At 40.6% G+C, this 16,916-nt stretch overlaps 1 protein-coding gene across 5 annotated transcripts in view; it reads left to right on the forward strand.

Moving 5' to 3' along the window:
• CARF (calcium responsive transcription factor) overlaps window positions 1–16,916 on the forward strand; it is a 60,143-nt gene extending 43,227 nt beyond the window's left edge. For 3 of the 5 annotated variants that reach the window (XM_065560953.1, XM_005306217.4, XM_065560956.1), the window contains 3 exons: window positions 3,747–3,877; window positions 5,249–5,615; window positions 13,151–16,916. In XM_065560953.1, coding sequence (XP_065417025.1) covers window positions 3,747–3,877; window positions 5,249–5,615; window positions 13,151–13,269 — 617 coding nt within the window. In that variant the 3' untranslated portion in view covers window positions 13,270–16,916. Of the gene's footprint in view, window positions 1–3,746; window positions 3,879–5,248; window positions 5,616–13,150 lie in introns of those variants that run through there. The other 2 variants (XM_065560954.1, XM_065560955.1) reach the window with 2 other exon arrangements.

Raw genomic sequence — 16,916 nt, forward strand, 5'->3', positions numbered from 1 at the left:
CAAAATTAAGGTATTTCATGTTTACTGCTTCTCCCCCTCCCCCCATCCACTAAGTAAGTAATCCTATCAAAGAAGGAAATTAAATTGGTTGGCCTGATTTGTTTTTGACAGATCTATGCTGACTATTCCTTATAACCCTACTATCCTCCAAGTGCTCACAAATTGATTGATTGTTTAATAATTTGCTCCAGTATCTTTCCAGGTATTGAAGTTAGGCTGACTGGTCTATAATTCTCATTTCCTCCTTGTTCCCCTTTTAAAAAATAGGTACTACGTTTGCCCTTCTTCAGTCTTCTGGGACCTCTCCTGTCCTCCAGAAGTTCTCCAAGATAATTGCTAATGGCTCCGAGATTGCTTCAGCTAGTTCCTTAAGTACTCTAGGATGAATTTCATCAGGCCCTGATGACTTGAATACATCTAATTTATCTAAATAGTCTTTAGCCTGTACTTTTCCTATTTTGGCTTGCATTCCTTCCCCCTGCTTGTTAATATTAATTGTGTAGAGTATCTGGTGGTCACCTTTTTAGTGAAGACTGAAGCAAAATAGGCATTAAGCACCTCAGCTTTCTTGATGTCAGCAGTTATTAGTAAGGCTACAATTATGTCACGGAATCCGTGACTTCAGTTGACCTCCGTGACATTTTCTGTCCTGGGGTTGGAGCTCCCAGCCAGCCCCACCCTCTCAGCTCCCAGCCCCCAACCTGGTGGGGGGGACCCCGCAGCTGCCCTAAATGACAGTTTAAAATAGCTGTCTTCCAATTTCTTCATCCACTTTCTGGAACAAAAAATAGTCCCTGATACATTCCAAGAATTCATTGGAAATTTTGTATTTTGCTGCATTACTTTCCCAACAGATATCTGGGTAGTTAGTCTCCCATTACTACCTGGTCCTGTGATTTGGCTATTACTGTTATTTGTCTGAGAAATGCCTCGTCCACCTCCTCTTCCTGATTTGGTAGTCTATAGTAGACCCCCACCATGACATCATCCCTATTTTTTAACTCTTTTATCTTTACCCAAAGACTCTCAACTGGTCTGTCTCCAACCTCCTTCTGGACCTTAGAACAAGTGTATGTATCCTTTATGTACAGTGCAACCCATCCTCCCTTTTCCCCCCTACCTGTCCTTTCTGAACTAGTTATGCCCCTCTATACCAATGTTCTTTTTACTAATATTCCAGTCATTATCCCACCAAGTCTCTGTGATGCCAATTAAATAATAATTTAGCTTATGTACTAATACTTCCAGCTCTTCCTGTTTATTCCCCATACTCCTTTTATTTGTGTATAGACATCTAAAATGTTGATCAGATTCCCCCCTGATTTCCTTCTTATTACTCCTTTGACCCTTTTGTAATTTTCCACGTCCTCCCCTCAACATCTGACCATCTGTTAAGGTCACTTTTTTTAATAATTACCTGAGCTTTTGTCACCTGCTGTCATTAAAGCTAGTTTAAAGCCCTCCTCACTAGGTTGGCAAGTCAGTGCACGAAGATGCTCTTCCCCTTCTTGGTCAGGTGGACCCCATCTCTTTCCAGCAGACCTTCTTCCTGGAATAGCATCCCATGGTCAAAAAAGCCGAAGCCCTCCCATCAACACCATCTGCGCAGCCATGCATTCATCTACAGGATGCATGCGTCCCTGCCTGGGCACTAACCCTCAACTGGAAGGATAGATAAGAACACAACCTGTGCCTCTGACCCCATCACCCTCGCTCCCAGAGCCCTGTAATCACACAGCTGATCTGCTCAGAGTCAGACCTGGCAGTATCATTAGTGGCCACATGGATGAGCATCAAAGGTTAGGGATCAGAGGGTCGGAGGAGCTTCGGCATCTTTTCCATAATGTTTCAGGTGCGGGCTACAGGCGGGCAGCATAACCCTCGGCACATAATGTCAGCTTGGCAGATAGCTGTCTCTGTTTCCCTCAGCAAGGAGTCCCTGGCTACCAGCAATATCTCCTCCTCGTAGGTGCGGTGGCAGTGCACCTCCCAGCCTAGGGGAAGTGAATGGCTATTCCTCCTCAGCCATGGGGATCTGCTCATCACCTGTTGTTGCCAGTACAGCATACCAGTTCTTGGTCTTGATGGATAGCAGCCAAACTCCTCCTCACAGAGCAGCCAGTTCTCCCATCTCCTCTGGTGCTGCTGTAGTTGTCTGTAGTTAGCTGGCATCCTCCTTCCCAGATATATCCATGTGCGTTATGACATCACATTAATTTCTGCCGAAACTGAATATGATGTCACAAACAGGATAACTTCACTGCAAGACTGTGTAAAAAGAGAAGCTGGACTTTGAAGATACCAACTTCTATTCAAGCACAAGTATCTGAAACAATAGCAAGGGTAAAAGACATTGACTGTCCAAGCAGTCTCCTTTGTGTATAAGTTTTTCTTGTATTGCAGTTTGTGCCAGTATAGAATTGTTCCTTCAAATGATCAAGCAACAACCTGGGGAAAACTGGGTTGTTTGCTTACTGTGGAGAAATCCATTTCTTTCAATGTATATCTCCTTCAGCCTTTCCCCTATCCTCTCATAAGCATCGAATCCTTGTAATTATCTAGCTTCATAGGTCTTTATCAGTTCCCTTGGTTTTCTTTCATATCTGTTGTGATATATGTTCCATATACATATGGAATTAATAAACATCTACAGAACAGATCCATGTGATGTATTTAATACACTGACTAGGAAGCTGGAACATTCTTACATGTGCTGCAATAGTATCGTATAGGACATCAGGCAATAGCCCTTCCCTCAATGCACAAAGATTAATTATATAGTATTAACAAGAACCACAGTATTACTGTACCAACTGCACTATATTATTTCATAAGCAGCTAGAGTTTGGGACTCAGTGTATGTTGAAGGACTTCTCTACTTCTCACATTGCTGGATATGTTATGTGATTTCTTGCTGAAAAAAAATCACCTGCTGATTTCAAAGGTAAAATTGCAAGATACCCGGAGGACACTGGGCCAACGCAACCGCATATCTGTCTGAGACTTGAGTCATTAATTGCAAATATTTTGGGTCTCTCAGGGACTGAATATATGATGAGCCAATGGAGGATTTTTTGGGAATCCATTTAGGCAAATCTTGATTTTATAAAGTTTCAAGAGCAACTGAAACTTCCATAAAATAGGGGTTTGCATGGGAAAATACTGTAGTCTGGAAACCAGAAGGGCTTCTATATAAAAGGGCTTTGTTAAATAGTTACCTGTATTGAAGTTACACCACTTCTATGAACAGTGGAAAGAAACCTAAAGGATTTCTAGCATATGGCTTTATTGAAGAAACGTGTAATTCATAGTTAATTTTGTCTTTCCTCCTATTCCCTATGCTTTATCTAGGATGTATGTATGTTCAAACAATTTGCTTACTGCTTCGATGGAAATTCTTTTGCTTATAGATTCCCATGAATTTATAAGAGGAATGATAGAGAGCAATTGCTTTATTCCCCTTAGTAATTTCCCTATCTTTTTAAAATGCAAACTCTCTAACTTTATACACCCCTGTATTTACTTTTTCTCACATACAACCTGTTCTCCTTCCTTTGGCATCTAAGTTTTTCTACACAAAATACAGACTATTTATTATGCAAATGTAACTGTTTTTATATGTTTCAATGTTGTGATATAATGTCTTTGAGCTTTTGTTCATCAGGTTCGGGTAGGTATTAAGAGCTCCGTAAACTAACAGAATCTTTGTCATAATCTCTGTTCATTTGGTCTCTGTGGTGCTGCAGGGAGTTCACCAGGAGAATCAATCATCACGAAAGTGGAATCCAGTCAGACTGGGGAGAGCTTGCCTCCAGAGACAGCTCAGCTGTTGTCCTCGCTCTCGTCACTCCAGCCCAAGATATTTGCACAGCTTCAGGTAGTCAAGTTCTCTAACACCTTCACCAAGATGGCCAGAATTTCAACCTAGGCTGTTCTGGGAATCCTGATGGAGAGGTTGAGGACTGTAAGCTTCCTCTCCGCTAACTATCCCATATACTCGCTACATTAGTTTTTGCTCTTCTTCTTAGAGTATGCGAGGCATGCCTCAGTTGGCATGTGACCAAGCTTCATCACCAGATGTGGTTCACTAGTTGGATCATTAGCTTCCCCGGCCTGGGTACTGACAGGGATTGCAGCGTGAACACTGATCCATGCCCCCCAAATTTTTGCTAAGGGAAGCCAGATCTGAAGTAGCTGTCAGCCCCCTCTGCGGCAACTTTCTTGTATTTTTACATATTTTAGCTTTTACTTGGCGTCTAAATGATCCTACTGCTATCCTGTGAGCACTGTTAAATCCAGAGATTGTCATACAGACGAGTTAGGATAGATGCAGTCAGTGAGCCAACCCCTAAGCCACTCCTCTTACACTAGTGGTGTCCAACCGTTTTCCTCAGGGCCAAAAATGTTATTCTATAATGGGGAAAGGCCACCACTGTGAGGGAACGGCAGTTAAAGGCTGCCATTTATTTCCCTTCTCTCTCACTTCTAAAACTGTATTGAGAACCAAAAAGCAGCTCCCAACTCAGACCCAGAAACTGTAGGTTTCCTTCTCTAAGAACCCCAGTCTTGTCCTACTCCAACCAGCCTCCAGGAACTCAACCCATTGCTTTCTCCACAAAAACTCGGAACTGCAGATCTTTCCCTCCTTCCCCAAACCATGTTCCTCAGGCACATCCACACCCCAATAATTCCTCTTTTCTGGCTTATTTCCTCTTATCTGACCAGAACCAATTCTCTCCTCCCCCCAAATCAATTAAAGTCAGTTACTGAGGGCCCATGATGCTCCTACCTGGAATTACAGTAGGAGCATGACACCCTTAAAATCAACTGCTCCTGACCCCTATCTGTTTTTGTGGGTCCCTTGCTATCACTGCCCGTCTTCCCTCTGCTCTCTGTCCTGTATACCCCACCTTCTCCTGCAGTAGCTGCTGTTTTGCTTGCTTTCCCCTGTCGTCCTCCTATGAAGACCACATGGCACCTGTCCTCTGCTCTTTCACTGCCTGCTCCCTCCTCTTAAAGGAGCAGCTGCTCAGAGACAGACTCCTTTGCTCTTCATACCCACTCCCCTCCTGGGAAAAAGCACTATTGGGGAACCCAGCCTTCATTCATAATCAAATGCAAATTTCTGTTTGCCACGTCGCCCCAAGGGCCCCAATTCAGAGCCCTGAGGGTCACAAACTCTTCACACTCTGGTATTGATTGATATAGAAACACGGTGATATTGACTTTACTGTCTTCTATTTCACAGGGATTACAGCTGCAGCCAACATTCACCTCCGTGGATGGAGCAACAGCCCTGATAGCAGTAAATAACCATTCTCCTCCCAACCCTGCAAGTCTTCTGGATTCCATAGGGAGTGTGATAACCAACCACTCTCTAGTACTCAGTCAGGGACACAACCTTCACACAGGTGCCAGTCTAACCCAGAGCAACAGTGCTGCCTCCGCTATTGGAAATCTGCCTATATCAGATCAAAATCTGGTCACTATGGGCCAGCTGGTAACTGTTGGAGGTGTAGAGGACACAGGAAGCCTGGAGGCAGGGATCCATCAGTTTCTTTTGGGAGACGTCCAGACCATTCCAATACGGATTGTAGACAACCATCCAGCTCTTGGTAAGTTTAAATCTGCCTATGGTATTTAAATGCACAAATTGAGAATAAATTTTTTTAGTCATGTGTGTTCTGGGGTGCCGTGGGGAATCTGTCATCACCAAGATACTCTTTTGAATAACTGAAGGAGCAGATCCCACTTAGTTTCTAAAACAGCTAATTGAAATTTTTGAAAGTGTTTTTGCTGAAAATGGCCTTTTTAAAAAACTTGTTTGTGTCAAAAACTGTTGAACTTCTAAAAATTTCAGTTTGTGGAATTTTTCATGACTTTTTACTCAAACTTCATCATTTTTTTTCATTTACTGAAAACTGCTTTTTACTAAATAAAACATTTTAGTTTACTAAAAACAGGTTTTTGTGGTAAATAAAATATTTTTGTTTAACAAAAGCCCTGTATGTTTTGGTAAACTAACAGTTTCAACAAGAACATTTTGTTAGGAGAGCTGGGTTGTTGTTTTTTAAATGCATTTAAACACTGCAAAACATAAGCAACTTGAAAATGTTGTGTGACTTTTTTTCCCCCCAGCTAGTTTCTAAGACTGACTCAAACCGTCTTCTGGGAGGTCTCATTTTTTTCCAGTTTCTTCTGATGGAGTGCAGGGGTGATCAGTTGCAACTTTTTAAATTAAATAATTTCTTGGAGTTTTAAACATTTATCAGAAAAATGCATTAAAAAAATCATAGTAAAACCAACAAAAATGTTCTCCTTTCATAGAATAGAGAGCCCCTGAAAGCCCTTATCATCATGGGCTTGTATTCTGTGAACCTCTGCCATAGAATTTGGTACAGAACACATTATCTGCTAACAAATTGTGCTCCAGAATCTAAGCTTTCATTTAAAAAACCCTAAAGTTTTGAGCCCTAATGGCTGTGAAATAAACTGTCCAAATGTGGACCACATGGGACTGAAGCAGTCTTGTCTTCCTGACTCTACAGATAGCCAGGAAAGATAACTACAAATAGGCCCATTTTTCTCAGTGTCTGAGAATTCTGAAATGTGACTTCTGAGCAGTTTAGCAGGAATATCCAGCTAATAATGTGCTTATCCTACAATCCCAAATTGCCTCCCATATCTTTGCAAGTGTCCAAAGTCACAACTCTCTCTTAACCATCTGCCAAGCCACCTCCAGCTTCCTCACTGACAACTTTTTAAGTGCACTAATGTTTTCTCAGTACTAAATCCTGCAATACTTTGAAAATTCAAAATGTAGGGAAAGCATTAAATATACTGAAATTAACATCAAAATTATGCAAGGGGACATTTACTAATTGTATCATCTATTTCTAATTTAAATCAACAGAAATGTCAATGTTTAAATGTATCTAAAATTGCCCTGGACTTTCAGTCTGTTGCACTGAAATGTTGTTTTTGAAGCTATTCCAAATTCTTATAATTGACCTTGACTGTTGTCCTCAAAAAATTCTGTTTTTATTGTTGGTATAAGGATTCCAGAGAGGTAATCAAAAATGTCTCTTCTGTCATTCTGTGTGGCCTTTCAAGCTAGATGGTGCTGTCTCTCTAAAATACATAAAAGCAAAATATTGGTGCAAAGTTGTGTGAACTTTTAAAGAAATATTTTATACAAAACAGAAAAAGAACAAAGGGGAGTAAAGTTATAGAAACGAGACAATTTAACAACAAAATGTAGCTCTTTTATATTTTCCTGGCGGCCTCTCCACATCCCTTGAGGGTACCTCATTTTATTTGTGCTGTACACCCCCATCACTTCATAGTCACCATCCTTCTTGGCCTGGAAAGTGTGTGGGACTCCTTTCAACACAGAACAGTGCCACTCATTAATTGTCGGGAGGAGATGTTTCTAAACAGCAGATACTTCGCCTTCTTAAGGGGCCAAGTAATCCTGTTGGAGAATCCTGGAGAGTGAGAAGCCAGTAGACAATCTAGAGCTAGATCCAGAATTTTCCCCAATTAGTCCAGTGCTATTGGGCAGGCCCAAATTGAGATCATTTACAGCACATGTGTCAAACTCAAGGCCCGCGGGCCACATCCGGCCCGCCATACAATTATATCCGGCCCGCGAAATCGTTTTATATATCTGTTTTTAATGGCCCTGTGATATGACGCCCCAATAACACACACTACAAATCCCATGATGCAGTGCAATTGCCGCCAACGGCAAGCCGCGGTTCAAGTTCGCGGTCTGTTGATGTATACAACGCTAATCTCAAATCAAAGCTAGACCCCAACAATGGCCAAGAGAAAAATTGATTCTGAAAACCGAGGCTTTCAAAGCCGGTGGGAGAATGAGTATATGTTTACTGAAATTGCAGGTAAACCAGTGTGTCTCCTTTGCGGGAGTAATATCGCTGTAATGAAGGAGTATAACCTAAGACGGCACTACGAGACGAAACATGAGAACAAATTCAAAAACCTGAGCGCAGGACAGAAGCTACAAAAGGTAGAGGAGTTGAAGAAGAATTTGACATCCCAGCAGACGTTTTTCACCAAAGCAAAATCACAAAGTGAAGCTGCTGTGAAAGCAAGTTTCATTGTGGCCGAAGAGATCGCCAAATCAGGACGGCCGTTTACCGAGGGGGAATTCGTAAAGAATTGTATGATGAAAGTGTGCGACGTCCTTTGTCCAGATAAAACGCGAGCGTTTGCAAATGTAAGCCTCAGCAGAAACACTGTTGCTAATCGGGTTTGTGAGATGGCGACTGATTTGAAAACACAGTTGATTGAAAGAGCAAAAGATTTTGTTGCATACTCCCTTGCCGTGGATGAAACTACTGACGCGACTGACACTGCACAGCTGGCGATATTTATCCGTGGTGTGGATTCCAATTTGTGCGTAACAGAGGAAATACTGGACATTAAATCGATGCACGGGACAACGAAAGGAGAAGACATCTTTGGAAATGTATTTCAAAGTGTAACCGACATGAAACTGCCGTGGGAAAAACTCGTTGGACTTACAACAGATGGCGCACCTGCTATGTGTGGTGAAAAAAATGGACTGGTGGGAAGGATGCGCTCAAAGATGCGGGAGGAGAACTGTGCCGGTGAGTTGACAGTGTATCACTGCATCATACACCAGGAATCGCTGAGTGCTAAAGTCCTAAAAATGGATCATGTGATGAACACTGTAACACAAACCGTCAACTTTATCAGAGCCCACGGTTTAAATCACCGCCAATTCCAGTCTTTTCTGCGGGAAATAGATAGCGAGTTTGGCGATATGCCATATCATACGGAGGTCCGGTGGCTAAGTCGGGGAAAAGTTCTCAAAAGACACTTTGAGCTGCGAGAGGAAATCTGCCAGTTCATGGACAGTAAGGGGAAAGACTGCACAGTTCTGCGGGATGAAAAGTGGAAATGTGAGTTGGCGTTCCTGGCTGACATAACGTCGCATCTTAGCGCTTTAAACCTTCAACTCCAGGGACGGGAGCACATAATAACCGATATGCATGATGCAGTGAAGGCATTTCAAGTGAAGCTGCGCTTATGGGAGACACAAATGCACCAATGCAACTTGTCTCACTTTCCCTGTTGCCAAGTAATACGGAACCAAGAAAGTGCCACAGTTTTCCCAAATGCCACCTTTGCTGAAAAACTCAGCGCGCTGCGCACTGAGTTCGCACGGCGCTTCAGTGACTTTGAGGCACAGAAAAGTAACTTCGAGCTGCTTCGCAACCCATTTGCAGTCGATGTGGAAACCGCACCTGTAGAAATGCAGATGGAGCTGATAGAACTGCAATGTAACGGGACACTGAAGGCAAAGTACGACACTGCGGGGCCAGCACAGTTCACTCGCTTCATTCCTGAAGCGATGCCGCAGCTCCGCCAACATGCGGCTCGAATCCTGTCCATGTTTGGCAGCACATATCTGTGCGAGCAGCTGTTCTCTGTGATGAAAATTAACAAAACGTCACACAGGAGTCGCCTCACTGATGAACACCTGCAATCGATCCTGAGAATCTTCACAACACAGAACCTAACCCCAAACATAAACGAACTTGTTGCAAAGAAAAGACTCCAAGTATCAGGCTCTGACTAAATAGGACAAGAAAATGGAATGTTATGATTTGTTATGATTATACTTTTGCTTTAAATTCAATTTTTTATTTATATTTTCAGATTTTTTAATATTCCAGCATGTACAGATTTTGAATGTATTGTATTGACAGGATATTTTTTTATGAAGAGCAAAATATTTTAAGTTGAAATGTATTTATTTTGGAATGATATCCTGTATTTTGGTTCATATTAATGGTTAAAAAACATAAATATTTAGTCTGTTAAATAAATGGTTATACTGTTCGGCCCGCGAGTTTTGAGTTTTGGCCCCCTGTGCAATTGAGTTTGACACCCCTGATTTACAGGAACAAATCAACTTTTTTGTGCTAGACTTTGTGGCTTCTGAGATACTGGTCCCAGATACACATTTAGGACAAGTCAGTTAAAATCATTCCTTACAATCCAGCTTCTCTCTCTTATCTGACTGGTAGTTATATACTAGAGTAGCTTGGCTGATGAAAATATGTAACCTGTCCAGCGTGGTCATTTCTGTCCAGTATGGTCATTTCTATGTACTGGGGATGCAGTTCTAAGCTCTTATTTAAAACAACTTTTCTATTGTAATCTGTCTCTTTCATACCTACAGTTGTTCATTGACACCCTCTTCCCAAAAAGTACTTGTTTAAGATGACAAGTTTGTGTATTTAAGTGGACAGACCAAATTCAGTCTTGGTGTACTTGCATACAGCTCCCACGTCTTCAGTAGGATAGTACTTACTTACATCACGGCTGAATTTGGCTCAGTATATTTATAAGAGACACCTAAGATTCATTCCTGAAGAATGGACTCCTCATATTGTTAAAAAAAATAACTCCTTAGAGCAGGGGTGTCAAACTCAATTGCACAGGGGGCCAAAACTCAAAACTCGCGGGCCGAACAGTATAACCATTTATTTAACAGACTAAATATTTATGTTTTTTAACCATTAATATGAACCAAAATACAGGATATCATTCCAAAATAAATACATTTCAACTTAAAATATTTTGCTCTTCATAAAAAAATATCCTGTCAATACAATACATTCAAAATCTGTACATGCTGGAATATTAAAAAATCTGAAAATATAAATAAAAAATTGAATTTAAAGCAAAAGTATAATCATAACAAATCATAACATTCCATTTTCTTGTCCTATTTAGTCAGAGCCTGATACTTGGAGTCTTTTCTTTGCAACAAGTTCGTTTATGTTTGGGGTTAGGTTCTGTGTTGTGAAGATTCTCAGGATCGATTGCAGGTGTTCATCAGTGAGGCGACTCCTGTGTGACGTTTTGTTAATTTTCATCACAGAGAACAGCTGCTCGCACAGATATGTGCTGCCAAACATGGACAGGATTCGAGCCGCATGTTGGCGGAGCTGCGGCATCGCTTCAGGAATGAAGCGAGTGAACTGTGCTGGCCCCGCAGTGTCGTACTTTGCCTTCAGTGTCCCGTTACATTGCAGTTCTATCAGCTCCATCTGCATTTCTACAGGTGCGGTTTCCACATCGACTGCAAATGGGTTGCGAAGCAGCTCGAAGTTACTTTTCTGTGCCTCAAAGTCACTGAAGCGCCGTGCGAACTCAGTGCGCAGCGCGCTGAGTTTTTCAGCAAAGGTGGCATTTGGGAAAACTGTGGCACTTTCTTGGTTCCGTATTACTTGGCAACAGGGAAAGTGAGACAAGTTGCATTGGTGCATTTGTGTCTCCCATAAGCGCAGCTTCACTTGAAATGCCTTCACTGCATCATGCATATCGGTTATTATGTGCTCCCGTCCCTGGAGTTGAAGGTTTAAAGCGCTAAGATGCGACGTTATGTCAGCCAGGAACGCCAACTCACATTTCCACTTTTCATCCCGCAGAACTGTGCAGTCTTTCCCCTTACTGTCCATGAACTGGCAGATTTCCTCTCGCAGCTCAAAGTGTCTTTTGAGAACTTTTCCCCGACTTAGCCACCGGACCTCCGTATGATATGGCATATCGCCAAACTCGCTATCTATTTCCCGCAGAAAAGACTGGAATTGGCGGTGATTTAAACCGTGGGCTCTGATAAAGTTGACGGTTTGTGTTACAGTGTTCATCACATGATCCATTTTTAGGACTTTAGCACTCAGCGATTCCTGGTGTATGATGCAGTGATACACTGTCAACTCACCGGCACAGTTCTCCTCCCGCATCTTTGAGCGCATCCTTCCCACCAGTCCATTTTTTTCACCACACATAGCAGGTGCGCCATCTGTTGTAAGTCCAACGAGTTTTTCCCACGGCAGTTTCATGTCGGTTACACTTTGAAATACATTTCCAAAGATGTCTTCTCCTTTCGTTGTCCCGTGCATCGATTTAATGTCCAGTATTTCCTCTGTTACGCACAAATTGGAATCCACACCACGGATAAATATCGCCAGCTGTGCAGTGTCAGTCGCGTCAGTAGTTTCATCCACGGCAAGGGAGTATGCAACAAAATCTTTTGCTCTTTCAATCAACTGTGTTTTCAAATCAGTCGCCATCTCACAAACCCGATTAGCAACAGTGTTTCTGCTGAGGCTTACATTTGCAAACGCTCGCGTTTTATCTGGACAAAGGACGTCGCACACTTTCATCATACAATTCTTTACGAATTCCCCCTCGGTAAACGGCCGTCCTGATTTGGCGATCTCTTCGGCCACAATGAAACTTGCTTTCACAGCAGCTTCACTTTGTGATTTTGCTTTGGTGAAAAACGTCTGCTGGGATGTCAAATTCTTCTTCAACTCCTCTACCTTTTGTAGCTTCTGTCCTGCGCTCAGGTTTTTGAATTTGTTCTCATGTTTCGTCTCGTAGTGCCGTCTTAGGTTATACTCCTTCATTACAGCGATATTACTCCCGCAAAGGAGACACACTGGTTTACCTGCAATTTCAGTAAACATATACTCATTCTCCCACCGGCTTTGAAAGCCTCGGTTTTCAGAATCAATTTTTCTCTTGGCCATTGTTGGGGTCTAGCTTTGATTTGAGATTAGCGTTGTATACATCAACAGACCGCGAACTTGAACCGCGGCTTGCCGTTGGCGGCAATTGCACTGCATCATGGGATTTGTAGTGTGTGTTATTGGGGCGTCATATCACAGGGCCATTAAAAACAGATATATAAAACGATTTCGCGGGCCGGATATAATTGTATGGCGGGCCGGATGTGGCCCGCGGGCCTTGAGTTTGACACATGTGCCTTAGAGAAAGTACCTTTATAGATTCTAGTCCATTTATTCTTTTTCGTGCATAAAAATATTTCAGATTTTTCTTCAGAAGTTTATTATTTCAGCAAATTCAATTCTGCTTGCTTCATCTTTTAACACAGCAAGTGTATGACTTTGTTAAACTACTGAAATGCTGATCTCTCAAATGCCCCATGTGCTAGCCTAAATCATCATGTTTTCTGAAGCTACAGTCATTTTTTGCTTCTAATTGTATACAGTTCTTAAGAGCAAAGTGTTATCGATGGAGTTTTGACCTTAATGTTTTGTTTTGTGTTTTGCTTTTAAAGTTGAAGAAAATCCAGAGGGTACCATTTGTGTGGGCCAAGTTAAACAAGAACCCAGAGAACAAGCATTGTCTGTGGAGGCAGATAGAATCAGAGACTGCCAGAACTCTGCCACTATTTAAATCCATGAAGGCATTAAGGATTTGCAACTCAGAGGACTCTAAATGTCTTGGAAAAGAAGGCGGATATTCTCCAAACAATGCCATTCTTCAAAATAGCATTGGGACAGTCAGTATAGGCACCATACACTAGTTCTGACAGACAGCTGCTTTGATTTACAGCTGATACGGTTCACTGCCAATTCCAGGTCATTCAGTTCCCATGTGGAACACCTCCTCCTTCTTCCCTTCCAAGTTTTGAGTAATTCAGATACTATCCAGATGGTCTATTTTGCGCAGTATTTCAATAGGTCTTCCAAAATTAAATCCCTAAGTTTTATAATATGAATCAGAATGCTACTCTCACTAATCTCTTTGAAACCCTCACCTATCCTGGTACTCTGAAGACAACGGAATCTGCCCTTAAATGCATCAACAATGGCAGTCATTTTGAGAGAAAAATAAAGTCTTTGGAAATCAAGATGCAGAACTTTAAAAGTGCCAAGGGCAATGGATGCATGAAAAATGTGGACTGCATCTGATAGGAATGTTAGTGATGGAAAGGTGAAATTACCAGGTGAAAATAAAACTGGGTGATGAACAGGAGTAGATGGATTGCAAAGTAGAAGAGGATTGTTTTGATGCATTTAACATTCTGGCTTTATCATGGGGTTTACTTTCTCAACCTGCACTCTTTATTCTGAAAGGGCAGTTGGTCATAATGACTAAAAGCAGCAGTTGCATCTCCAGTGGAAAGATTGGTGGTAGTGTTTTAGCTTACTTCCCGCTTTGTGCACTTATCGTTTACATTCAGATAGGCATATGATTTAATATGCTGATGGTCATGGCGTAGGTATTAGTGATACCATGATTAAAAACAATATTCCAAATCTGTAAGCCATCTGCTGTGCTGAGATAAGCAGTAGAAAAACAAACAATATACAGAAGAGCTGTCTTTGTGGTGGTCAGAAAATAAATGGGTCTCAAGTTTTGCCTAAGACAGCTGTTAGGACTGAACAAGGGTCTATGTTGTTTCTTGTCAGTTGCGTTTCAGGAGCTAATTGAATTAATGCCAGAGGAATATTTTTTTCCTGCATCGTCAAAGTCAAGTCCGTAACAAGCAGCAAGAACTGAGTTATATTTTATGTGCCAGGCAGAATTTGTAATGAATGACTCATACTTACAAATATTTTAAAATCAGTTTTAAGCAATAAAGGAAATAAAACTGATACAACATAACTACCAAATTAAATAACAGTTGGTTTGCTTCAGATGTTGTTTATAGCAGCCTTCAAAACCATTATAGGTTCAGCTCTACAAGCATATCCATTATTAACCACTATTTCCAGGGACTTATAACTCAGCCATAACAATTCACTCTTGTTTATATAACTCGCAAGATCAGTTTGGCTATGGTTTTACTTACAGATTTGCAAAGGAAAAAGGATTACAAGTATTATTTGTGCATATAAAGGATAAAAACGGTTCAGATTGATATTATTAATGTGCGTTCAAAGTATGCACAAACGTCTTTAAATATTAGAAATCTGAAATAATCTTGAATTCCTTACTTTTGTGCATTTAAAGCTAAAGATCCTTGAAATCTCCCATTGTGCTTAGGATCTCCAAATATCTTTACATGCTGCATCAGTTAAGGTCTTACCTCTAAAAATCTTTACTCCAGAGAGTATTGCTAATACTGTTAACGTTGTTAAAATCTAATTGTTGTGGTTTAAATTGGAACATTCCAACAGGGACTGCTCTTTTTAAGTAAGAGCCAACATTACTCCATGTGGACAGTTATAGAATCTCCATTCGTGTGGAGTCTCATAGATTGCATTTAAACTCATTTCTTTTGTAGTATGCCTTATACATTTCTGTATAGGTAAATTCAATGATATTTTGCTGTGCATTTTATATTTCCGTTAAAATTGTGGCATCTCATCTAGAATGGATGTTTTGTCCTGCTTCATTTATAGCCCTGGAGTGCATACAGGATTATCTTTTTCTTTAAAATTCTGTCAACAGTATGTTAGAAGTTGATTCTTCCTCCCACTTAGCTACTGTTGAATATCATTTACCTTTTCCTGCTACTCTTACAGTTTCAGTTGGTACATTCCAGGATAAATTACCCTCCTCAGTATTCTGTGATATTGACATTGAAATCTTGATTCAGAACAGCAAATTAGTATTAAAAAATTACCAGTGACCGGTTTAAAAGAATTCTAGATTCCTGATTAATGTAAAAATCTAAGGCAAAATTTTTGCATTGATTAAATACCCATCAATTGTTGCTTATTTCCCCAGTGACAATGCTGAGGAATAACTATTCTTTTGCCAGTTACTATTCCTCCTAATATAACACATGATCTGATTCTACACTAAGCAGGAGAAAATTCAAAGGATATAGACTTTACTCTTGGTGAATACAGGCTGTTAAAGGAAACGGTCCTTTAGGTCATTTTGAATAGCAGACTAAGGAGTGACTTTACTCAATCTAGCTTGAATTGCACAGTGCCCTGAAAAGAATCAAACCAGAAGTTTTTTGTCAAGAGGGTGCAGATAGATAAATTTAAAGGGGTCCCTTACGGAGTGAAAGAAATTATATATAAATGTAAAAGTTTTAATCCCTGATTTTTGCCATCCCGTATCTCCTGTTTTTTATTTATAGAACATTGTAAAATAACTGATTTTATTTTAAATATTTCTGTGGCTGATACTCAAATTGTAGTTTCAAAATTAACTTCAGATTCTTTAAATTCTAATTCTTTCCCCTCTAAATGTATACTCTGGTTATGTCACTGTTGTCTTTGGAGAGAGCATAGTCTTTCCTCTTACAAGTTATGTTTATGTTACTTGTGTTATGTTTCACACAGGCTGAAGTGATCTGGCCACATAGGCCCACTTGTACTCAAATTGGTATTTTGGTTCGCTAGGTTCCAATTGAAGGTTACAGATAAAAGGCCCGATTCTCCTCTCATGCACGTGTATAAACTACATTGATTTCATTGTAGTTACATCAGTGTTAAACTAGTGTGAATGAAAGATGAATCGAGCCTGGTGCTGTTCTGAGTATGTTGCATAGTCATTTAATTTGAGTTTACATGTAAAACAGTTAGATATGAGCTCACAATAGGCATTAGAAACATTTCTAAAGTTAACTCTGGCGTGCTTAAAACACTTGTTTTGCAAGCCTCCTAATTCTGAGCTTCCACAGGGTTTTAAATGAACTAATTCTTCACCAATCTTTCCTCCTTATGTCAGTTGCTCACAAAGCGTGGTTGGTCAGCTTCATAAGAAGGGCTGTGTGCATGCAAAAACTGTTGGTTAAAATGCAGAAAAATCACCTAAAAGACATGGGTCCATGGTTCTTATTCAAGGCTGGAAACCAGCAAGCTTGAAATGTCGTCTTTTCCTTTTTGTGCTGTCAAGACGCAAGCTTGATCGTGTGGTCTGAAGAATGTTTCAGTTTGTACAAAGTTTAAAGAGAGACAAATCTATATATATTGTAACTTAATGTATAGTGTTCTTTGGTGAAATGTAAACTTTTTTTTTTTTTTTTAAAGAAACAGCCTGTATTGTGTGATGATTGTCTTGGTTGTATTTTTTTCTACAGGTTGAGGTGCTGTTTGTGTTAATGCTGCTTATTTAAAATAATTGCTTTTGATACA

This window comes from Chrysemys picta, chromosome 11 (genome assembly GCF_011386835.1).
Source record: "Chrysemys picta bellii isolate R12L10 chromosome 11, ASM1138683v2, whole genome shotgun sequence".
NCBI lineage: Eukaryota > Metazoa > Chordata > Testudines > Emydidae > Chrysemys > Chrysemys picta.